This window comes from Sinohyriopsis cumingii, chromosome 13, assembly GCF_028554795.1.
Source record: "Sinohyriopsis cumingii isolate HCF-2022 chromosome 13, ASM2855479v2, whole genome shotgun sequence".
NCBI classification, from domain to species: domain Eukaryota; kingdom Metazoa; phylum Mollusca; class Bivalvia; order Unionida; family Unionidae; genus Sinohyriopsis; species Sinohyriopsis cumingii.
The window spans coordinates 80532937-80558574 of NC_142973.1; the positions used below are offsets into that span (position 1 = coordinate 80532937).

Below are 25638 nucleotides of genomic sequence, written 5' to 3' on the forward strand. Positions count from 1 at the left end.
TTACCAAGTTTGACTGAAATCTTTCAAAATTGTATGACCGTTTGCACTAATGAAATTGTGCCATACACTGCATTAAATTGCAAGCCAAAAAGGGCAATAACTCTTACAAATATTACAGGAACAATGTGATTTGTTGATATGCATGTCTTCTGATGATGACCATAATGTTTACTGACAATGATGGCAATCCATCACTGATAGCATAACTAGTTGCACTAACAAATGCCAGATGGAAGGACAAATGGAAAAAAGGATAAAGATTATTATATATATGAATTTACAGAATAGGGAGTAAACAGGTATTTACTTTTTTCAACACTGTTAGAAACAGACATCAAAATGAAAGTTTTTGGTAAAAATACTGCCAAATCAAACAGGGCTACTTTCATAAAAACTTTAAACTGTTTTTATATCAGCCAAAATACCCATGAATAAAATGTAATATTTTCAAGTATTAAAACAAGGTTTATTTACAACACACTTAGTATATGAAAGACATGAGAAAGAAGCTAAAAAAAATTGTATACATTATTTTCTTCTTTGCAAATATGAAACATATGCTATTGAAGCTACTTCTGAGGTTATCAAAAGAAGTGCAACATGATTCCCATTTACCTGACATGCCAGTGCCTGTGCCTGTCCCAGTTCCTGTTCCTGTTCCAGTCATGCCAGTGCCTGTTCCTGTTCCTGTCCCAGTGCCTGTTCCTGTTCCAGTGCCAGTGCCAGTCAAACCTGAACAGTCCGGAACTGCACAGCATTCTCCATCAGGTTTCTTTAGCACACAGCCATTAGGCAGATTTGTGTAAGTTGGGCACCTGTATAAGAATAGAAATTGTAAAGTAAAACCAAACATTTTCCCAAGTATTATTGTTGCAATTTTTCTAGTCTTCAAGTAAAGTTGTTTTTTTTTACAGAGACATCAGTCAGATGCCCATACAGATCTGTTCACAGAAAAATGGAATAAAAAATATTTTCTATATTAATTGTTTTGTTAAAATGAAAAATTAAGTGAGGTCAGAATAACACAAAAATTGAAAAATACAGATCACTGTCATTTGCATGCCTTATGTAAATGTGAATTGTAAAGTTTTATCTACATTTTACTTAACATGCATTTTTCAAAATATAGTTATAGGACCATTCTATACTCAAGATTTATACAGGCAAACATTAATTGACCACCCAAATTTAAGGAAAACCTATGTATAGAGACCAGATTTGCTGGGTTCAATTTTCACTTTATACAGAGTTACCTATATATAAAGACCATTTGTTAATAAAGAGCATGGAATCAATATCCCTTTAGTGGTCAATGCTATACATGCATGCATTCTGTGGTGGTCATCATAAACAACGGTCCCTTAAGTAATCCTTATACAAAGGTCAGATTGTATTATAAAATTGTAGATGGTCACATTAGTGATCATACACAGTGACTGATGATCCCTTTAATGATCATTATGTACAGGTTATGGAAGGTCCCTTTAGTGGTCATTATACAGAAGTTATATATGATCCCTTTAGTGGTCGTTATACACAGGTTAAAGACTGTCCCTTTAGTAGTCATTATAGACAGGTTATAGATGGTTCCATTAGCAGTCATTATTCAGAGGTTGAAAATGGTCCCTTCAGGTGGTTATTATACAGAGGTTATAGATATTTCCTTAAGTAATTATTATATGCAGGTTATAGATGGTCCCTTTAGTAGCAATTATATACAAGTTATAAATGGTCCCTTTATTGGTAATTATACACAGGTTATAGATGGTCCCTTTAGTGATTATACAATGGTTATAGATGGTCTCATTAGCAGCCATTATACACAGGTTATAGACTGTCCTTTTAGTGATCATTATACACAGGCTTAAGATGGTCCTGCTAGTGATCATTATACACAGGCTTAAGATGGTCCTGCTAGTGATCATTATACACAGGCTTAAGATGGTCCTGCTAGTGATCATTATACACAGGCTAATGATGGTCCCTGTAATGGTCATTGTACACATGTTATAGATGGTCCTTTTGTAGTCATTATACACAGTTTATAGATGGTCACATTAGTAGTCATTTGTTACAGGTTATAAATGGTTTGTTTTGTGGTTATTATACACAGGTTATTTATGATCCCATTAGCAGTTTTTATTCACAGGTTACAGGTGGTCCTTTAGTCTTTACATGCAGGTTATATATGGTACTTTAAGTGGTCATTATACACAGGTTATAGATGGATCAATTAAGTGGTCATTGTACACAAATTAACAGTCCCTTGGAATTAATATCACTGTCATATAAAATAGATTACTTTCATAGAGTGATCCCATGCTATAACCCCCCCCATTGTACTGATGTCCATCACCCCTTGCTATAAAGTCACTCAGTATATGTATAATGATGTCCATCACCCCTTGGTATACCAAGTGACCTAAGAGGTTAGAGCGTCTGCCTTGGATGCGGGAGGTTGCAGGTTTGAACCCAAACATGGGTGGGACCTGAATCGACATCTGCAGCATGATGCCCCATTACTAGACATCTCTGTTATCTGTCACATTGCAGACATTGTATGACTCAAATTGTTAAAGCTACATAAAAGATTCCAAAACACCCTCCCTTATCACCCCTTGTTATAAAGCCCATCATTTTCCTGATGTGCCCCTGATGCATCCTGTTAAATTGGTTATAGTTTGTTTAGTCATTACTACCTTAGATTTTGTCACTTTATGTTACTTCTTGGCAGATGAGAACCAATGATAATATGACTTATTATCATTAAATACCATACGTTTGAGTTTAATACACTATTGAGACAGCCTTGTTGGACATGCCTCTGTATAAGGCTATCTCACTTCATAACGAGGGGCACTTTTACAGCTTCAATGAACAGATTAATTAAAAAGGAGCACTGTATTCAACTTTCTATTTTTAAGGAAAAGCCAATTTTTAAAAATACATTTTCATAACTATTTTATCAAATAATGTTATCCATTTTCATAACTATTTTATCAAATAATGTTATCCATTTTCATAACTATTTTGTCAAATAATGTTATCCATTTTAACAACTATTTTATCAAATAATGTTATCCATTTTCATAACTATTTTATCAAATAATGTTATCCATTTTCATAACTATTTTGTCAAATAATGTTATCCATTTTAACAACTATTTTATCAAATAATGTTATCCATTTTCATAACTATTTTATAAAATAATGTTATCCAAAACAGACAAAGTTTTCAAAATGTAATGTCCATAAAAATATCATATCCAAAACATTACTTTGCAATAGTAACATGCAAATATTCCTTCTAGTGATTGTCATCATTAATAGAAATACATATTATGTACTAATTGTTATGAATCATTTACATTATACATATTATGTACTAATTGTCATGTATCATTTACATTATACATATCATGTACTAATTGTTATGTATCATTTACATTATACATATTATGTACTAATTGTTATGTATCATTTATATTATACATATTATGTACTAATTGTTATGTATCATTTACATTATACATATCATGTACTATTGTTATGTATCATTCACATTATATATATCATGTACTCATTTTCATGTATCATATACATTATACATAGTATGTACTAATTTGTTGTATCATTCACATTATACATATTATGTACTAATTGTTATGTATCATTTACATTATACATATTATGTACTCATTTTTTGTATCATTTAGATTATATATATTATGTACTCATTTTCATGTATCATCTACATTATACACATTATGTACTCATTTTCATGTATCATCTACATTATACACATTATGTACTCATTTTCATGCATCATCTACATTATACAGATTATGTACTCATTTTTTGTATCATCTTCATCATAGATTATGTACTCATTTTTTGTATCATTTACATAATACATATTATGTACTCATTTTTTGTATCATTTACATTATACACATTATGTACTCATTTTTTGTACCATTTACATTATACATATTATGTACTCATTTTTGTATCGTTTACATTATACACATTATGTACTCATTTTTTGTACCATTTACTTTATACATATTATGTACCCATTTTTTGTATCATTTACATTATACATATTATGTACCCATTTTTTGTATCATTTACATTATACATATTATGTACTCCTTTTTTGTATCATTTACATTATACATATTATGTACTCATTTTTTTGTATCATTATATTATACATATTATTTACTCATTTTTTGCATCATCTATGTTTATTTCAAATCCTTTACATTGAGCAGATGTTGTGGAGAACTTTCTCTTGACAGCTACAGTTACTCAACTCGTGGTCAGCTACACTTACCCAATACACTTCACGATGTCGTGCATGTAATAAGGAAGAGTTTATGTGATCTTTTCATGAAGCATTGAATTCTAAATAATAAGGATTTGACTGACAACAAATGAAAATCACATTTTTGTTTCATCAGCAAGGCATTCTTTGGTTATAGGAATGTCTTATGAATTGATGTTTAAACATTTCTCAACTGTCTTGTTCTCACTAATCTCCAGTCACACTGTCAGTGTAAATACAAAGTGTCAATAAGTCAGATTCAAAATATGAGGGATCATTTGTTAGTAAGGACAGACCATTTCTTGGAGATGGGGGCAATGGGATTCTGTTTTAACTTCCTAGCCCCTAAATAGTAAGATATAGTAATCTTGTATGGAACACAACTTTGGCAGACAACAGCAATATAGATTTATCTTATGAGTTTGCTGAATAGTGCACTAAACTAAATCTGTTGATAATAATAATAATAATAATAATGATAATAATGATAATAATGATAATAATAATAATAATAATAATAATACCTGTAATTAAAAGAAGATGGAGAAGAACAGTAACTTTTAATGTATGGTGTTTGCTCAAAAATCAAGTTTAAAAGGTAAAACTGCCCTCCAGCATATACATTTGATAATGCTTATTGCTAGTTTCCACATACCTTGCAGAGCACTCATAGTATCCTGTTTGTCCATTGCGGCATGTGCAGTTGTAATCACAGCCATCATTCCAAGACTCTCCACTTGCATAGAAATGGGACTTGTACATACACCCACCACCTGTAAAATACAACATAGAAATGGGACTTGTTCATACACCTACCACCTGTAACATACAACATAGATTACAATCTGAAATTTTGATAATATAAATATTGGTAAATGTTGTAAATACTCATTGAACGTTTCTTCCAGCCTGAAATAGCTGACTGCCAAAATAAAGGATCTTACTTGAGTGTTCATCCCAAATGAAAATTGTAAACAAACAAATGTTAAGTATTTTCTATTTCTGGCAAGTCCTAAAAACAAAATATTAAACTTACCCAACAAGTTTGTCAAAATGTTTAGTTGGTCAAGCATCAGACTCATATTCCAAGGGTTGCAGGTTCAATACCCAGCCAGATAAGCATGGGCTGGCATTGTGGGAAGGACACTTAGCTTCTGTTTCCTCAGTATGATATAGTCAATATATTTAAAGTGCCAACAAAGTAAAAACAAGTTTATTCTATGAGATAAATACAATTGTAAGATATTTATATGACAAATTATTGATTTTATAAATAACAGACTAGCATGATTATTTGCCCTTGAAACATTAATTTTATCTCTCAGACATTTAATTTTTGCTTTGCATGATGTAATAAGGTAATACACACATCATGCTGGAAAAGCATGAAATAAATAAACCATACTTTGTATGAATTATCTTGTCATTTGATACAATTAAGTCCTTACTGAATCCTGTAAATGTCTGTCCTGGCATCTGAGTGAAAAAGCTGCCAGTCCCTCCAGTACCAGTACCAGTGCCAGTGCCAGTGCCTGTCCCAGTCCCAGTCCCTGTTCCTATCTGGTCTGCAATTAGGAAACAAACTGATCAGTCAAATAGACTGGAAAAGTTATTTCAACTAGCAGCTCAGAATTTTTGTAATGATGTCATTCATGATGATGATGATAATGATGACGATAATGATGATGATAATGATGATGATAATGATGACGATAATGATGATGATATTAGTTGTTGTCTGAGGTAGAGTTACCTTCTGCTCCTTCAGAAGCCAAAAGGTTGACGCTGAGAAAAACAAGTGAGATATGTGAAAATGCCTGACTGACCATACTAGTAACTTACATAACCTCAATGTACAATTAATACTTTTGTATTTGTGTATAATCCATGTATAATTCATACTTTTGCATTTGTGTATAATCCATGTATAATTTATACTTTTGTATTTGTGTATAATCCATGTATAATTTATACTTTTGTATTTGTGTATAATCCATGTATAATTTATACTTTTGTATTTGTGTATAATCCATGTATAATTCATACTTTTGTATTTGTGTATAATCCATGTATAATTTATACTTTTGCATTTGTGTATAATCCATGTATAATTTATACTTTTGTATTTGTGTATAATCCATGTATAATTTATACTTTTGTATTTGTGTATAATCCATGTATGATTCATACTTTTGTATTTGTGTATAATCCATGTATAATTCATACTTTGTATTTGTGTATAATCCATGAATAATTCATACTTTTGTATTTGTGTACAAGCTGTGTATAATTCACACTTTTATATTTGTGTATAAGCCATATATAATTCATACTTTTATATTTGTGTACAAGCCATGTATAATTCACACTTTTATATTGTGTATTAAGCCATATATAATTCAAACTTTTATATTTGTGTACAAGCCATATATAATTCATACTTGTATATTTGTGTACAAGCCATATATAATTCATACTTTTATATTTGTGTACAAGCCATATATAATTCATACTTTTATATTTGTGTACAAGCCATGTATACTTCATACTTTTATATTTGTGTATTAAGCCATGTATAATTTATACTTTTATATTTGTGTATTAAGCCATGTATAATTTATAATTTTTTATATCTGCATAATTCATACAATTTTATGTTCATATAATTCATACTTTATATTTGTTATACTTCAAACTTTTTATATTTGTTCAGTACTACTGCTGGAATATCACCATACATATTGGTTTGGGAGTTTTAACAATGTCAGTATATACTGGACTTGGAGTTTTGACAATCCCCATACAGAATGGACTGGGAGTCTGTCAATCCCCATACATATTGGACTGGGAGTCTGACAATCCCCATACTTATTGAACTGGAATACTGACAATCCCCAAACACGCTGGGTTGGGAGTCTGACAAATAGATCAATATTATAGCTCCTGGATATCCCCATACATATTGGACTGAGAGTCTGACAATCCCCATTCATACTGGATTGGGAGTCTGACAGTAAATACATATTGTAGCTCATGATGGTGAAATATCAAAATATACATGAACAAATGAACAGAAAGGAACAAAAATGAACTGATAAACTATATCTGGAAAATTTAAAGCTTTATTTTTATCTTTCTTATAAACTCAAGAATCAAAACTAATTTGTTGATTTGATATGAATACAAGAAATTTCCAATCCCATATTACTTTGTTGAGATGAATGGTGGATGAAAAGCCAACCACAGCCCCTTCTCCAGCTACACAGAAGAAACCTAATTGTGGACCTTTCCCTGCCAGGTATATAGAAGAAAACCCAAGTGTGGATCTCTCCCCCCTCCAGCCATAGAAGAAAACTCAAACATGGACCCACTTTCAGCTATGCAATAGAAAACCTATCAACTACCTTCCAGCCATAGATGGAAAAATCCAATCATTGACCCACCTTCAGCTATGCAATAAAAAGCCTGTCAACTGTCTTCCAGCCATAGAGGGGAAAATCCAATCATTGACCCACCTTCAGCTATGCAATAAAAAGCATTACTGTCAACTACCTTCCAGCCATAGAGGGAAAAATTCAACCATTGACCCACCTTCAGCTATGCAATAAAAAACCTGTCAACTGTCTTCCAGCCATAGAGGGGAAAATCCAATCATTGACCCACCTTCAGCTATGCAATAAAAAGCATTACTGTCAACTACCTTCCAGCCATAGAGGGAAAAATTCAACCATTGACCCACCTTCAGCTATGCAATAAAAAGCATTACTGTCAACTACCTTCCAGCCATAGAGGGAAAAATTCAACCATTGACCCACCTTCAGCTATGCAATAAAAAACCTAACTGTCAACTACCTTCCAGCCATAGAGGGAAAAATCCAATCATTGACCCACCTTCAGCTATGCAATGAAAAGCCTAACTGTCAACTACCTTCCAGCCATAGAGGGAAAAATCCGAACATTGACCCACCTTCAGCTATGCAATAAAAAACCTGTCAACTGTCTTCCAGCCATAGAGGGGAAAATCCAATCATTGACCCACCTTCAGCTATGCAATAAAAAGCATTACTGTCAACTACCTTCCAGCCATAGAGGGAAAAATTCAACCATTGACCCACCTTCAGCTATGCAATAAAAAACCTAACTGTCAACTACCTTCCAGCCATAGAGGGAAAAATTCAACCATTGACCCACCTTCAGCTATGCAATAAAAAACCTAACTGTCAACTACCTTCCAGCCATAGAGGGAAAAATTCAACCATTGACCCACCTTCAGCTATGCAATAAAAAACCTAACTGTCAACTACCTTCCAGCCATAGAGGGAAAAATCCAATCATTGACCCACCCTCAGCTATACAATAGAAAACCTAACCATCAACTACCTTCCAGCTTTTGAGGGGAAAACCCAATCATTGACCCACCATCAGCTAAATTCCATCTGCACATATTTTGGTTTCAAGGTCTTAAAACAAGAGTCTGTGATACTCTACAAAGCAAATAGAATGTCCAGTGATTCAAGATAAGACCATTCTTCCTTTTAACTCCTAAATGTTGAAAACCCTCTCTGATATTCTTCAGTGATAACTAGATTTTTAAATTAGCTGCTGTGGTGGACATTTTGTAAGTCAGGTAAGCAACACTTTCCTATAGGACATTAGGAGTCTTGTGGTGAAAACCCTATATTAGTATGACCATCTATTCAGATGGAGTAGTGACAGCAAGATTTTCAAGACTGATATTGTGGCAGCATACTGGATGTATGGATGGCACCATTTTCATTTAGAACCAGCAAGGTATCATATGAAAATCCCATGTTAACTCATTAACCCATGGTACCACATTGGGAGGTAGTACACTATCTTAGAGCTCTGTAATGTTATGGTCATTTACGATACACCAAATTGGGTGGTATTACAGAAAAATAGATAGTACACCAAATTGGGTGGTATTACAGAAAAATAGATAGATGTAGCTCTACAATGATACCAAATAATCTGGACTTTCTACTCTCATTACAAATGACAGAGGGAAAAACAGGCATCAGGTTACATGAAAATTTCTTGGAAGCTAATTTATTTGGACGTATTCAGGAGTAGTCTCCAAAATGTGTTTCCTACTCGCATTTCAAATGAAAATGATATAAATCTCCAGGGGTTAATGAGTTTATACAACCACAATTTTGGAGAAGTTGAGATAACAATATTATCTAAATGGCTATGATGGTGGCCAACTGGTTATATTGAAGGCCAATTTTGATCATTTTCATTCAGGACCAATTAGACACCACAAGAATTCTTCTGATTAAAACCCCATGTTAAAATGACTTTCTCTTTAAGAGGAGTAGGAATAACAAGATTTTCAAGATGGCCATATTGGACACCATAATGGCCATAGTGAGTGTTCCACACATAAGGCTGCTCTATGCATAATGGTGTTCCACACATAAGGCTGTTCTATGCATAATTGTGTTCCACACATAAGGCTACTTCATGCATAATGATGTTACACACATATGGCTGCTCGGTGCATAATGGTGTTCCAAACATATAGCTGATCTATGCATAATGGTGTTCCATACATATGGCTGCTCAGTGCATAATGGTGCTCCACACATATGGCTGATCTATGCATAATGGTGTTCCATCCATTAGTGTTCCATACATATGGCTGCTCAGTGCATAATGGTGTTCCACACATATGGCTGATCTATGCATAATGGTGTTCCATCCATTAGTGTTCCATACATAAGGCTGCTCGGTGCATAATGGTGTTCCATCCATTAGTGATCCCTACATAAGGCTGCTCGATGCATAATGGTGTTCCATACATATGGCTGCTTGTTGCATAATGGTGTTCCACACATATGGCTGATCTATGCATAATGGTGTTCCATCCATTAGTGTTCCATACATAAGGCTGCTCGGTGCATAATGGTGTTCCACACATATGGCTGATCTATGCATAATGGTGTTCCATCCATAATAGTATTCCATACATAAGGCTGCTAGATGCATAATGGTGTTCCATCCATAATAGTATTCCATACATAAGGCTGCTAGATGCATAATGGTGTTCCATCCATAATATTATTCCATACATAAGGCTGCTAGATGCATAATGGTGTTGCATCCATAATAGTATTCCATACATAAGGCCGCTAGATGCATAATAGTATTCCATACATAAGGCTGCTAGATGCATAATGGTGTTCAATACATAATGGTGTTCAATACATAATGGTGTTCAATACATAAGGTCGTTTGATACATAATGATGGCCTATACCTTAAGTAATCATTAGAATGAACAGCATCAACTCCATCCTACAAGAGCACAGTGCATCAACAGATCTGGATCAACACTGTTAAAGTTGGGTACACACTGATTATTATATTATAATTCAAGCAGTATGATAATACAGTGAAACAATGAATAATATGTTATATTTCAAGCAGCATGAAAAATACAGTACCTCAATGATTATCCAAAACTAGTCCCATACATATTTTTTTTTAAATTTGAGATTTAAAATTTGAATGGAGTCTTTATGAGTTAACAACCTGGATAACCAGGACAGCATAATTAGTATTGCATTAAAAAGGTATACTACATACCACAGTATCCACAATAATTGGCACAGTTGGCCTTTGCCCACTCCACATATGGCTCATGACAGGCAGTTTGGGAGTACTTACTACAGTCAGCAATTGCATCTGAACAGGACCCACTGCCTGAAAATACAGTCATCTCTTCATTAATAATGTATTGCTACTGTATCTATGAGGGACTTGTTTGAAATTTAATGTTACTGTATCTATGAGGGACTTGTCTGAAATTTAATGTTACTGTATCTATGAGGGACTTGGTTGAAATTTAATATTTACTGTATCTATGAGGGACTTGTTTGAAATTTAATGTTACTGTATCTATAAGGGACTTGGTTGAAATTGAATGTTACTGTACATGTATCTATGAGGGACTTGTTTGAAATGTAATGTTACTCTATCTTACTCTATCTTTGACTGAGGGATTTGTTTGAAAATAATATTGTTCATAAATTGCTTTAAATACCAAATATACAGTATATACAAGTACATTTATGTCATACTACTTCATGGATGACCATGAGCAAACTTTTATCTTGGAAATGTCAAAATCAGTATTAAAAAAATAACATGAAAATGAAATAAGTAAACTCTGTAAAAAAATTCTTGTGCTATAAAGTTGACTACTACTACCTTATTTTTTTGCTTATAAGTAGCTTCAGACTGCAAATCACAAAGATCCTAATCTGCTGTAGCATAATGCACCTGCAGATCAAGGCCTACACTGTTTGTTTTACTGATTACTCCTAATAAAATGCAAAGACCCAGATCTAATGGTACATTATGCGATGTCAGATTGGTGTCTGTGCAGCTTGCTGTGGGACTCAACTTATAAGCAGGTATATACAGTACTTTTTTTCCAATATATTGATTTAGTTCAGCATTGGCAACTTTCAGTAAAATGACCAAAATATTTATTATTCTAGGCTATTCAAATTGTTTTGGACTTTGACCATATGAAAATAACCCCATTTCTGGCAATACCTCATGTGGAATAACAGTTAATTGATTATTCACTGTTTGTCAATCAATTAGCACAGACTGGTAGTTAATTATAAAATCTTATCGCATTCCAAACAATAGTGTTTACAAAGTAAATATTCCATTTTAGGAGTAACAAAATATATATAATGAATAGAAATTATATTAAACCTTTCTAAAAAAATTGTCACATTTGTCACAGCAAATCACCAAATACATGAGTTAGTCCATGTGATAATAATACAACCTTTATTCAAATTCACTAATGTTTCAAATAACAAACAAGCTTGGATCAATGTATTTCCCTAGATGGTTCAATAACTAGATAAACAAGTGTATATAAGTACGAGTACTTTGGAGTGTTAAACAAAACTTTAAGATCTTTCATGAAATTCTTGAAGTATGGAAGGAATACCAGTGAAAAAGCTACTACAAGAAGTTCCGAGTCTTACCAACATGTCCTGTCCCAGTGATTCCTCCTGTTCCAGTTCCAATGGCTGTTCCTGTTCCACCTGTCCCTGTACCTGTACCTGTACCAGTTCCTGTGGCTGTCCCACCTGGATCAGAAAGTTTACTTAGGTATAGTGTAATACATAAATATTGTTGTTGTTACCTTTACTTTTTTACCTTTATAGTCATAACTTGCATACAACTTTCAGCAAAACTTTGATGCATGACTGGTATGTAAGGGATGTTATAAGTGATTCTAATAAAGTCTTTGATTAGTTTTGACATCATGTTTCCTTTTAAATTTTTATCCAGAACACCTACCAAACAGAGCTGTCAATAAGAATGCCAAAGAGAGGCCTTCCTCTTCAATAAACTGAAGAAAAATAATTAAAATTCTAATGCACTTGATGTAAGATGTACAGACTAAGAATTTATTGCCATATAACAGGGGTGCACAACTTATTTTGGCCAAGAGGGGCCTGATTGCATTTTCTAAGACCACTCGAGGACTGCAAACACTAATTTCTTTAATATAATTACTGTTCACTGGCCAGATTTCTGTGTTGTTTTAATTTGCCCTGAGGGCTTGACAGAATATGTTAACAGGCCAGATCCAGTCTGTGGGCCATGGGTTGTGCACCCCTGATATATAATAATGGGTGAGTTGGCAAGGACAAGAAAGGACAGGTTTACTGACCACAAAGGTTGCAGTATTTGGGACAATTTGCAGTAGCCCAGGGTGTGTACATTCCAGTACAGGCTGACTGTCCATACTGGTTACAGTTAGGGATCTTGTCAATGCACGGTCCACTGGTAGTAGCGGTTTGGCTGCCACCTGAAAATAGAGATATAAATCAGTGATCAAGACTTTAAAAAAAAGAATATTAGTAACTTGAATAAAGTGATGATTCAGATTTAAATATGTCTTTCAGTTACTACACCCAGTTGATGCTCAAAATTCCAAAAACCAACTGGAAAGTCTGTCACAAATTATTTATTGAATGGAATCTTCTGGTTCTAACATCTTTACTGTAAATATGTTGCTAACCAACAGTTGTGTCATGAAAACAGTGAGTGGTGACATCAGAGTCAGCCTGAACTCATTATTTTGTGTCACTTTATTGATATAGTCTCTGTTCATAGTTGATTATTACACTCCATTGCTTTCTTCCTTTCAGTGACTTTTTAAATATTTAGGTTGACTGTACAGATCTAACAAAAACATTGTATATCAAACATGGAGTCACATTATACTAAGATATGGCACAGTTCTGTTAGTGAGTCAGCAACATCACAGTCTTGGCACAGTTATGTTACTGACTCACCTCCATCACAGATGTGACATGTTTTGGCACAGTTCTGAGTCGCCCAGTCCCTGTACTGTCCAGTGCAGGCATAACTTCCATATTGGTCACAGTTGATGTTGTCTCGGCAGGTTCCCAAGAGAGCAGTTGGATCACATACCAATATCTGACAACAGTGGTCTGCAGGATCGACACCAAAGTGACAGCCTTGTGGAACTGATGCAATTCTTGGACATCTGAAAGATGGGAATAGAACATTTTCATGTCAACTGAGGCAGTGCTCTGACATTTAAAAGATGGAAATAGAATATCTTCACACTGTAACTGGTGATATCATTATGATCAATTATATCAAGAAACTTTAGAAACTTAAAGCAGCATACACTAGGAATACAAAATTCACAAAATTTGATTATTTGTTATTGTAAGAGAATATATATATATATCGTTCATTGATTGCATAAATGACACTGACATCATTAACTAGCATGGATTCTGTGAGCACATGAGTGCCTGAATAAGTCAGTTTGTGCTTTGAATGGTTGAGCTATCTGTGTCACACTTGACAAGAGATACTGCCTGGGTTGGCTAGAACAACAGAGAACATGCTGGAGGTCCAAGATTTCCCTTGCTCACGTTCTGCAATGCCTCTGCACTTTTACCTTCTGCAGCCAAAGTCTGCAGTTTCAGAATGGAGTGATCCTATGTGAGATCTTCCCAAGATTCAGGGACACTGTTGAAGGATAACTTGAGAGAATCTTTGAAAATGTTTCTTCTGACCACCTTCTTTGGGAGTCACTCTTCTGACATCCTGGTGACCATGCCTGCCCATCTCAACTGTGATTTCATTATAAGAGTTTGGATGTTTGGAATGCCTACCATTGTGAGAACCACATGACCTGGGACACTGTCAATGCATCCTATCCTCATAAATTTCCTCAGGCAGTGCATGTGAAAATTGCATCTGTACACTATCCATTTAGTCCAGTGGGTCAGCAACACAATGACTTGCTAGACCTTAATTTTTATCTGTAGACTGATTTATCTGTGCTCCCACACAGTTATACATAGTCTGGGAAAGGCAACACATGCTTTAGCAATTCTGGTATTGGTTTTGTTACTGATGTGTCCAATGCCATGAGGGTTTGGCCATTTACTGTAATGCTATACAGTATGCAAGACTTTCCTGGCAGAGACTGGTGTATCATCTCTGCCTTCTTGATATTAACTGAAGACAAAAATTGTCACAAGATGAAGAGGAAAGTTTCATGCTGTGTTACAAGTCACACTCAGGTTTGGCATTCCAGAAACAGAAATGAGCAAATAGGAGATCATGAACAGTCACTTCCTTTAACTTTCTGTAGGCTCCTCACATTGAAGTGCTTGCAGTCAGTCTGGTATCTTATGTTGATTCCAGTGTCCTAGTTATATGTAAGCATTGTAGAGAACATGATACTGAAAGGTTGAGGCAAGCACACAACCTTGCTTGACTCCATTGGTAACTGGGAATAGTTCTGATGACTTAACATCATCCACGAGGTAAATGAGCATGACATCACAGAACAGTCAAACTATAGCAATAAATTTCTCTGGGCAACCAAATTTTTGACAGATCTTCCAAAAACCACTTCGGCTTACTGCGTCAAAAGCTTTTAGCCAGGCCAATGGAGTTTTGTTACTGGCACTTCTCCTGTTGCAAAAACCATGTTTGTGGTCACTCATCCTTTTCTAAAGCCACAATTCTGGCAAGGATTTAAATGGCTATTGATAGCAAGGATATGCCCCAATGATTTGTTGCATAATATTTTGTTGCATTTCTGCTTGTATAAGTGGGTGATGGATATATCCTTGTACTCCTGGTGTATAGGTTGCAGAATCCACATTGATTGGAAGAGTTCAGGAAGTTTATATGTCATGCATGTGCCTTGAGCATTGTATATTAAATTATACCATCACACCCATTGTGACTTTAAGCCTAATTTGCAGACATCTTTGTTGTTATTATTATCAGCCTTATCACCACTCTTTCATAATGACAATCAAATTCTGGAAGTGATAATTATCACTTACATGTATTATAAACTGAGACAAAGACCCCATTCATGCCAGGCATTATGAATTACAATGGCAGTTAATGACATGTACTTTACATTGGTTTACATTCATGTGTTTTAAATCATGGTCAGTGGTGTTTATATCAGATTTTAGGATGCTGTCATTCATAGTAGTGTCACATGTATATCTTACCTAAAATCATGATCACGGTCACATTCTGTTAGAGATTATGTTTCAGCTATAAAGTTGGCAAATAGTATCTCAAGTTAACAAATAGTATTTCAAGTTACAAATAGTATCTCAACATGTCTAACTTAATCCACATTTGATGCACATTCTGCAAGCATGGATTTCAGTGATGGCATATTTGTTGTCATGGTTATTATGCTTTTATGAAATTGGGATTCTACACTATTCATGATGTCATTCTTACCACCATAACAGACTTTAAAATTAGCTTAACAGGAAAAGCAGAGTATATATTCATGTCCTTGAACATGATTGTAACCAATGAAATTCCCATCTCCAACCATCACTGGATTTTGTGATAACTTGTTGCTTGGATGTTTGTGTCTTGACACTGACATTCTTAGATGTTTCAACAAACTTTAAGCATGCTTAGACGTTTCAACAAACTTTAAACAGTAAGTCAAACCAACCCAGTTTTATGCCACATGAACTCTTGTGTAATCAATTAACAACTTTAATCCTGTCCAAATTACATTTAATTGTATACAGAATAGGTTCTAATCCATCTCTACACCAAAGAAGTACACACCTTGCTGAGAGATTCAAAGTAATGTTTATTGTTTTATGCTGAGTTAGCTCTTTAATAATCCACTCACAGTCACTTAGTTCCTTTAATCTTCTCTGAATTACTTCTGCTCATACATAGTACAATCTACCTTGACAAACTTAGGGCAATGAAGCCAGCTGACCCTGCTTACAGGATCAAAGGGTGAAATTAACAATTACATGGTCTTGCCCTGCTTAAGCCGGTTCAGCCATGGGAACACAGGCTGTACTACTGCAAATTTAATACATTGGAACCAGAATGTGAAAAAAATGGAAACAATAAAAAATTTCACTTATAATTTGGGATACATCGGAGGTTTCCAAAAGTTATGATAGGGTCCAAAAGTGATGATAGGGTCCAATAACTCAGGAGAAAAAACCTCTCATGTAGGAGGCTCACATGTATGGTGGTCAATACTGCATTCTCAAGGCTTTTGATACTTGGACATCCTGCCTCATCTCCTGATGATGATGTAGTCAATAAGATGCCAATATTTGGAGTGACGGTGCATCCAAGACATCTTTTGTGGCTTGTCAGGAAGAAGAAGTCTGTGTTGGTGATTAGGAGGTCATGTCTAGTGCATTTCCTCAGTAGTAGGAATTACTTGTCATTTTATTTATCAATGCCATTTTTACCGATGACACCTGGCCATTTTTGGTGTTCTATGCCAACGCTAGCATTGAAGTCACCAATGATAATAAGCATGTCTGCTTTTCGTACTGCTGCCCAAAAAAAACCTTCATCATTTTCTAATCTAAAAACTTCCACTATTTTTTGCTATTGAAGTCAAATTTTTTCCCCTTTGTTCAGCAATATTACTCTATCTATGTAAGCTAACATTTTATTGGTTAAAATGCCTGAATAATTAGGGAATGGCTTCAAATCAACCAAAGGTTTGTGACAATTAAACTCGTCATGTGGGATACAGGCCTAGACTAATACTGCCACTCAGACACAGCGCTTGGGAAACAAGCTAGGTAAGCTGAGCAGTGTCATTGCTATCGAGATATCTATTCACTTAAGACAGCAGTGTCATTGCTATAGAGATATATATACACTTAAGATAGCAGTGTCATTGCTATAGAGGTATCTATACACTTAAGACAACATTGTCTATATATACTTAAGACAGCAGTGTCATTGCTATAGAGGTATCTATACATGTAAAACAGCAGTGTCATTGCTATAGAGGTATCTATATACTTAAGACAACATTTTCTATCTATACTTATGACAGCAGTGTCATTGCTATAGAGGTATCGCTACATTTAAGACAGCTGTGTCATGCTTCTTTGTACCAGTACATTATATTTTAATACCTTTTTGTAAATTATACATTAGAAACTGTACATGCACCTTTCTGTATATCTCTACAATGTCACCTTTACCTGTACACTCACCTTTCATTACACCTGTACATGCCCTTGGAAGCATCAACACATTCACATTGATAGTCACATCCATCGTCCCAGGTCTGACCCTGCTGGTAAATCTGACCCTTGTACAAACAGGCAGCTGGAGAAACAACACAAAAGTCATTACTGTTGGAAAATTACAAAACTGATGAAGAAAAATAACTTTATTCATTCTACATTTATAACAAGTAATGACAACTTATACCATCAATTGCCCAGGCAGCAAGTAATGACAACTTATACTATCAATTGCCCAGTCAGCAAATAATGACAACTTATACCATTAATTGCCCAGGCAGCAGGTAATGACAACTTATACCATCAATTGCCCAGGCAGCAAGTAATGACAACTTATACCATCAATTGCCCAGGCAGCCAGTAATGACAACTTATACCATCAATTGCCCAGGCATCAAGTAATGACAACTTATACCATCAATTGCCCAGGCAGCCAGTAATGACAACTTATACCATCAATTGCCCAGTCAGCCAGTAATGACAACTTATACCATCAATTGCCCAGGCAGCCAGTAATGACAACTTATACCATTAATTGCCCAGGCAGCAGGTAATGACAACTTATACTATCATTTGCCCAGGCATCAAGTAATGACAACTTATACCATCAATTGCCCAGGCAGCCAGTAATGACAACTTATACCATCAATTGCCCAGGCAGCCAGTAATGACAACTTATACCATCATTTGCCCAGGCATCAAGTAATGACAACTTATACCATCAATTGCCCAGGCAGCAAGTAATGACAACTTATACCATCAATTGCCCAGGCAGCAAGTAATGACAACTTATACCATCAATTGCCCAGGCAGCAAGTAATGACAACTTACGCCATCAATTGCCCAGGCAGCAAGTAATGACAACTTACACCATGAATTGCCCAGGCAGCAAGTAATGACAACTTATACCATTAATTGCCCAGGCAGCAAGTAATGACAACTTATACTATCAATTGCCCAGGCAGCAAGTAATGACAACTTATGCCATGAATTGCCCAGGCAGCAAGTAATGACAACTTATACCATTAATTGCCCAAGCAGCAAGTAATGACAACTTATACCATCAATTGCCCAGGCAGCAAGTAATGACAACTTACACCATGAATTGCCCAGGCAGCAAGTAATGACAACTTATACCATTAATTGCCCAGGCAGCAAGTAATGACAACTTATACCATCAATTGCCCAGGCAGCAAGTAATGACAACTTATACCATGAATTGCCCAGGCAGCAAGTAATGACAACTTATACTATCAATTGCCCAGGCAGCAAAGTGTCCCATCAGATAGAGGAAAACCAAGAAACTGTACAAAGCCAATGACCTCAACATGTGCTAATGTGTATGCAAATGTGGTCATGTAAGTGCATTTCCTTATCTGAAATTAATCATAATTGTTGTTCTAAAATTTAATACCAATATAGTTTAACTATTGTCTATTAAACCTTGACTGTTGAACATTCTACACCATAAATGTAATTAAAAAAATCAGATTGAAAATTATTGATCCCTATAAACTATTACAATTATGGCCTGGTACTAAGCTGGGTCAAAGAAATGAGGATGTTGGGTCAAATCAATACAGATAACAGGCTGGCTAGTATGAATTTTCTTTCAATGCTTGCAGCTTGCTTTGCTTTTCTTGTGACATCACAACACTTTACAATTAAACCCATTTTGTACTGGATCATACTTTATGTTGAACTATCTATATACATAAACCGTGATTTTGTCACAAGTATTTCTTAAAGCATGTATATAATGACCTTTGTATGGAATATGGAACTTTATACCCATTGCTAAAATAGTTGGTACTGACTCCTTACATGACCTTTATGACTTGTACTGAAGAATTGGAAATTGGACCTGCAACTCCAGAGGTACAGAACATCTGTTTTACCTCTGTGATATCCAGGAAAATTCTAATGGGGTCCAGCAAATGTTTCATTGTTAATATAAACTAGAGTTTCAACTTAAAATGCTTAAGGCAAAAAATTCAAGGTTGCAGCTGGTTTTATATCTGAGGTTACAACGAAAAGAAAGCTTAAGACTGGGACTGTATTTAATGATGATGTGTATTTGAGTAATGCTGTGAATTTAACTGACTGATCTGTATTTAAGCGATCATGTGTATTTATGTCATGATCTGTGTTTAAGTGACTGGAGTGTATTTAAGTTACTGATGTGTATTTAAGTCATGACCTGTGTTTAAGTGACTGGAGCCTATTTAAGTGACTGAAGTGCATTTAATTTACTGATGTGCATTTATGTCATGATCTGAGTTTAAGTGACTGAAGTGTATTTAAGTAACTGAAGTGCATTTAAGTCATGATATGAGTTTTTAGTGACTGAAGTAAATTTAAGTTACTGAATTGTATTTAAATCATGATCTGTGTTTAAGTGACAGAAGTGTATTTAAGTAACTGGAGTGCATTTAAGTTACTGATGTGTATTTAAATCATGATCTGTGTTTAAGTGACTGAAGTAAATTTAAGTGACTGAAGTAAATTTAAGTTACTGAATTGTATTTAAGTCATGATCTGTGTTTAAGTGACAGAAGTGTATTTACTACTCAGATAACTAAAAACAATCATATTGTGCATTTTATATATGGAGTATAATTTTGACTTCATAGAAAAGTTGCCACTGATCACAAACTTTATTAAAGATGACTACATCATTCTCATTCAATCCAGTGATTAATAACATCTGTTCTTTAGCATGTGTTTCATGTACATAACACTCAGAAAAATTGGGTTGTTCTACTTTGTGTACTTTACCTATGCAAATTAGCTAAATGGACTCTTCCACAGCAGAATGTGACACAATATTTCACCCTAGCTAATGTCAGCTAATTAAGTAATCTCTGAAAAGTTGTTTCTTTATCTCTGACCACCTTAACTTTTAATTTCTTTATATCAGCTATATGTTTTAATGGAGTGGCGTTATGACAACTTTAATTTCTAATATTACTTAATGAAATAAGCTCAAAAAATAAATTTCTCTTAACACATCTACTAATTAAACTTTAATTTGAATATGACTTAGCCTACTAATTGGGGTAGCCTGTAGTGCTGATATTAGTTGGATCAATACTAACTGGAGTATCCTGTTTTGCCAATACTATTTGGATCGATGGTCTGGGGCCGTCCATAGCCTGTAAAGCTGCCAATAAATCCCTGTGGTTGTCCTGTTCCAGAAGTTCCCGTACCAGTTCCTATTGTTCCTGTCACCTGACACTGTGGCACACGGCAACATGCTGGATCCTTGGGGTCAGGCACAAACTGGCAACCCACAGGAACATTGCTATAATTTGGGCATCTGGTGACAAAATTGTTGATATATTTTAATTTATGCTCTTCATTTACAGTTAAAAGTAGCAACATTTGGTGCTTTTCAATATTCATTATGAAAGATAGTAGCATAAGACTGTCTTATAATAAGAGCTCTAGTGTCTATGTCAAGTAATTTCAATATTCATTATGAAAGATAGTAGCATAAGACTGTCTTATAATAAGAGCTCTAGTGTCTGTGTCAAGTAATTTCAGATTCAGTGATAACACGCATGTACATATAATGTAATATTTTATTATATATGCAATCCAGAATCATAACATAACCATTCTTAAAAAGACCTCATAAATATAGATATAAAGAAAGCACCAAAATTCTGTATTTAGCACCTTTTTCAGACTATTTCAAATCTCTGAATACCTGTAAGAAAATTCTACAAGGTTTCAGATTTTTGAGTGCCAGTTCAAGAGGTTTCAGTTTCCAGAGGTCAATGAGTATAATTTTTTAGGTGCTAATTTGATTATCTACATGACTACATACATTATTAGTTGTTAATAGCATGCAAATTAAATTAATATATTGTGTGGTTTTCAATTATCAGCCAGCTTGTTTCTCATGTTCAATGTACCAAAAACAAACAATGCCATCTAAATTTCCTGCCACCCACACAAACACGAGGAAAGGAAAGAACTTCAGCTAATTACCACAGTCTCATCATATCGGTCAACATTACTCAGTACCTGATTATTTCTTTATCTATGACAAATGACAAAGCCACCAGTTTTTACCTATCAATCAGTGATTGCAAAGTGCCATATAGTACCAGTCAGCTGGTGAATTAAAAAAGGGACAAGATGCCAGACATGAGACTAATACATGTATATAGAGAAATTCTATGACAAAAAAGTACTGATTAAATTCAGCTCCAGTTTTGATTATAGCTTACCCCTAAAGGGATCTAAAAAGTCTGAATCAGTTCTCCTGCATGTCATGAAAGGTAAGCATTGGAGGAAGAAGCAATACCGGACTCCTGACCAAAAGGGTGTGGGTACAAACCCTACCATTGGCTCAGCCTGGTTTGTTCACCACTGTGGGTCATTTGGCAAGGCATTTCACTCCAATTGTCTTTACACTAAATAATCCACTAGTGTTACTAAAATACCAAACAATAAGTTTGTAAAATTTTACAATCTTTTAAATTAATTAAGATCCTCCAATGGGCTATTAAAACTAAAATGTGTTCAGGCAGGAGACTAAGTCACGGCTGTCTCAATTACTTATCAGGTTATAGACTATGTTAACTGAATGGAGCTTCTGTTTGTAGATGTTTAAAGCTACCTATCAGTACACTGGTAATAATGATGAGAAGCATCTTCACAGCGGCATTTCAGGCTGCAGCCATCCTCCCATTCCTCTCCTTGGTGATAATAAGCACCTTTGTACACACAGTAGTCTGAAATTAAATAGACAAAAATGCAGTGAAATCTCAGAACTCACAATTATATTTCAAGCTACAGCCTTCCTCCCATTCCTCCCCAGGTGATAATAGCATACCTATCATTCTACTGGTGGTAGGCCAAAAATACCATTTCAAAGGCCTTCTACCACACACACCATTTTATTGCTGAAATTTACCCCTTTTGAAAATTACATGAATATTATTTTTTATTTTAACTAGAAGAAAAATAAACACTTCAATTTTACATGTTCTATCAACACATTAGAGAAACCTGCCAGAACCAGTCAAATGGGGGTTGGAAATGTTCCACCAGTAGAACTACTGGTGCATTGATGCACAGCATATCAGAATGGTTCAAGAATAGAGAACATGTGTACAAAACAAGTGATAAATTGGTTATCTTACTGTTGGAATATAGGGAGTTTAAAGCCAAATGTGGGATTTTTTTGAGGTTTTATAAGTAATAAAGGAATAAATGGTGATCAAGTCTTAGCCTTTGATGAAAATTGGATGATCATTGCTGGAAGGAGATACTATTGAGAGAATGACCATAAGAAATTATTTTAGTAGACACACTATACTAGAGTAAGTACTTTCACATTTATGTCATGTTTAGTTGTTTTACTGAATTGTTCAAGATGTTTTAAGAGGAATATTTATGGGCAACTCTTGCATTTTTGTTCAAGTCATGGCAAAATGCCAGAATGTGTGCTTCTCTCAGCGCAAGAAACCCATCAGCTAAGAAATATTTCAAGTTCAACATTGCATGGATAGAAGAGTTTTAAGCATGTGCAGGTGAGCAGCAAAGGTCCTGAGTTTGCACTGTGTGTTTCAAAGGTATGCATCTTTTGTATTTCATGTACATAAGTTCAGTCCCAAGACAATATATATCACTTAACAGTACATTACAACATAATTTATTGAAATTTTGGATAAATTATTTAATAAAATCATAAAAATGTCATGCATTTTTCATTGTTTATTTAAAGTCTAAATGAATCTTTATCTTTTTGTACAGTGGTGAAACCTGTCAATAGATTTTTGGATCTGAGGCATGAAAAGAAAACCCTTTAGGATGAGCCACAGGAATCCATCATAAGCCCAAGTCAGGAACTTCCTTTGTGAAGTGGATTTAAACTTGAAGAACTATTGGGGAACAGCAAGCCACCTTACAAACCCAGCAACAGCAAACTGAAGTTAGAACTTCTTTCAGACTGAGCATAGTTGTCATGTCATTCCAATATTCTGGTACTGATACAGAGAGTACATTCACCATTTTTCACAAAATACAAAGTGATTCAAGGGGAAATCTTGACCAGAGAATGACTGAAAGCCTGTCAGTTGTAAAGTTTCATTATTACAGTGAATGTCTTCCATTGTCACCAGATGGCAGTAATCTTGTGAAAGAAACTAAAAATGCTATTGGATGTTGTTAAAAAATCTTTGCATTGAACTAGAAGATAAACAACTCTTAATTTTCATTAATTGACAACATACAGGCTAATTTTAATTAATTATTATTGTAACATCTGAATATAAATCACATTTATGTTCCAAACTTGCTCTTTTATTGTACTATGAAGATAATGCATATTATGGCAAAATGTATTTGTTTTGTTTTCAATCCCCTTGAAGAACATAGCATTTAAGCTAATAATTTCTTTTATTGGTTTTGAAGCCAATATACTTATCAAACAATGCAAATCTACTGCTTTGAGATCTTGGTTCTGTCACATGTACCCTTTTATAAATGAAAGCCTAAAGAAAATAGATGAAAATAACAGTGACACTTTAAAGTACAGTTTTCATTTTATTTCTCCCTCTGGTAATAATATACACCTGTATACACTCAGCAGTCTGAAGTAAATAGATTAAAGTACCATAAAAAATATATGATTATACAAGTTCCTTATTATCTAAACTTATACGTCTCTCAAAAAGATCTGATACTCTGAGCTTACTAAAGCTGGAGAAAACACACATCTAGATTCACACATATCTTAATAGCAACATCCTAATTCAATAAATCAGAGATATAATTTTTTTAAAGTTCTATAAGTATTGTGCTGTAAGTATCAGTCTTAATACTGGCACACCCAAGCCAGTTCCATGAAAAAGACATGCTGTTTTTAGCATTAGAATGAACCCCACTTGTTATGTATATCTATATTTTGTGTAACCTTTCCTACATGACTCTAAATTGTATATTGGCTAGTGAGGTCAGGTGGGCTTTTAGAGGAATTAAGTTATTTCCCATTGGATGGGTCAGTTAGTTGGGTTTTTTTATGACATGGGGTATTGTAAAATGTCATGTAATGAGTTGTAAAAGAATTGTTTTAGGGCTTTACAGATGCAAATAAATAGGTAGAGCTGTACAATTCTTTCAGTCTTATTTCCTAAGTTCTTGTTTTAACATCAGTCTGTATATGTGTTTAATGTTGTGTTTAGATATAATTTGAGAGGAAATGTTTGTTTGGATTATTCATTGGAATTACAAATGCTCATTTGACTAAAACATTATTCTGGGACTATTGTGAATTTATTCAAAGAAGTTCTGGATAATGCCATTGTGATACATCAGGATTATTGGCAGACCGGTACATTAGGGGATCTGGAATTCATTTGGAATATTCAATTAAGTGTCCTCACTATTATATTATACAGTATATGATTGACTGAGTATCCTCAATATTACACTATACAGTATATGATTGACTGAGTATCCTCACTATTACACTATACAGTATATGACTGACTGAGTGTCCTCACTATTACAGTATATGAATGATTGAGTGTCCTCACTATTACACTATACAATAGATGACTGACTGAGTACCCTCACTATTAGACTGTACAGTATATGAATGATTGAGTGTCCTCACTATTACACTATACATTAGATGACTGACTGAGTACCCTCACTATTAGACTGTACA

General features: G+C 34.6%; 1 protein-coding gene across 1 annotated transcript in view; it reads right to left on the reverse strand.

Annotated features, from left to right (window-relative positions):
- LOC149785890 (uncharacterized) overlaps positions 1-25638 on the reverse strand; it is a 111171-nt gene that overhangs the window by 2766 nt on the left and 82767 nt on the right. The window contains exons 28-37 of the mRNA XM_089979884.1: positions 22582-22696; positions 21050-21270; positions 17919-18033; positions 13689-13903; positions 13061-13198; positions 12366-12470; positions 10942-11058; positions 5779-5895; positions 4986-5103; positions 616-815 (exon numbers count right to left, since the gene is read on the reverse strand). Coding sequence (XP_089836010.1) covers positions 616-815; positions 4986-5103; positions 5779-5895; positions 10942-11058; positions 12366-12470; positions 13061-13198; positions 13689-13903; positions 17919-18033; positions 21050-21270; positions 22582-22696 — 1461 coding nt within the window. The remainder of the gene's footprint in view (positions 1-615; positions 816-4985; positions 5104-5778; positions 5896-10941; positions 11059-12365; positions 12471-13060; positions 13199-13688; positions 13904-17918; positions 18034-21049; positions 21271-22581; positions 22697-25638) is intronic.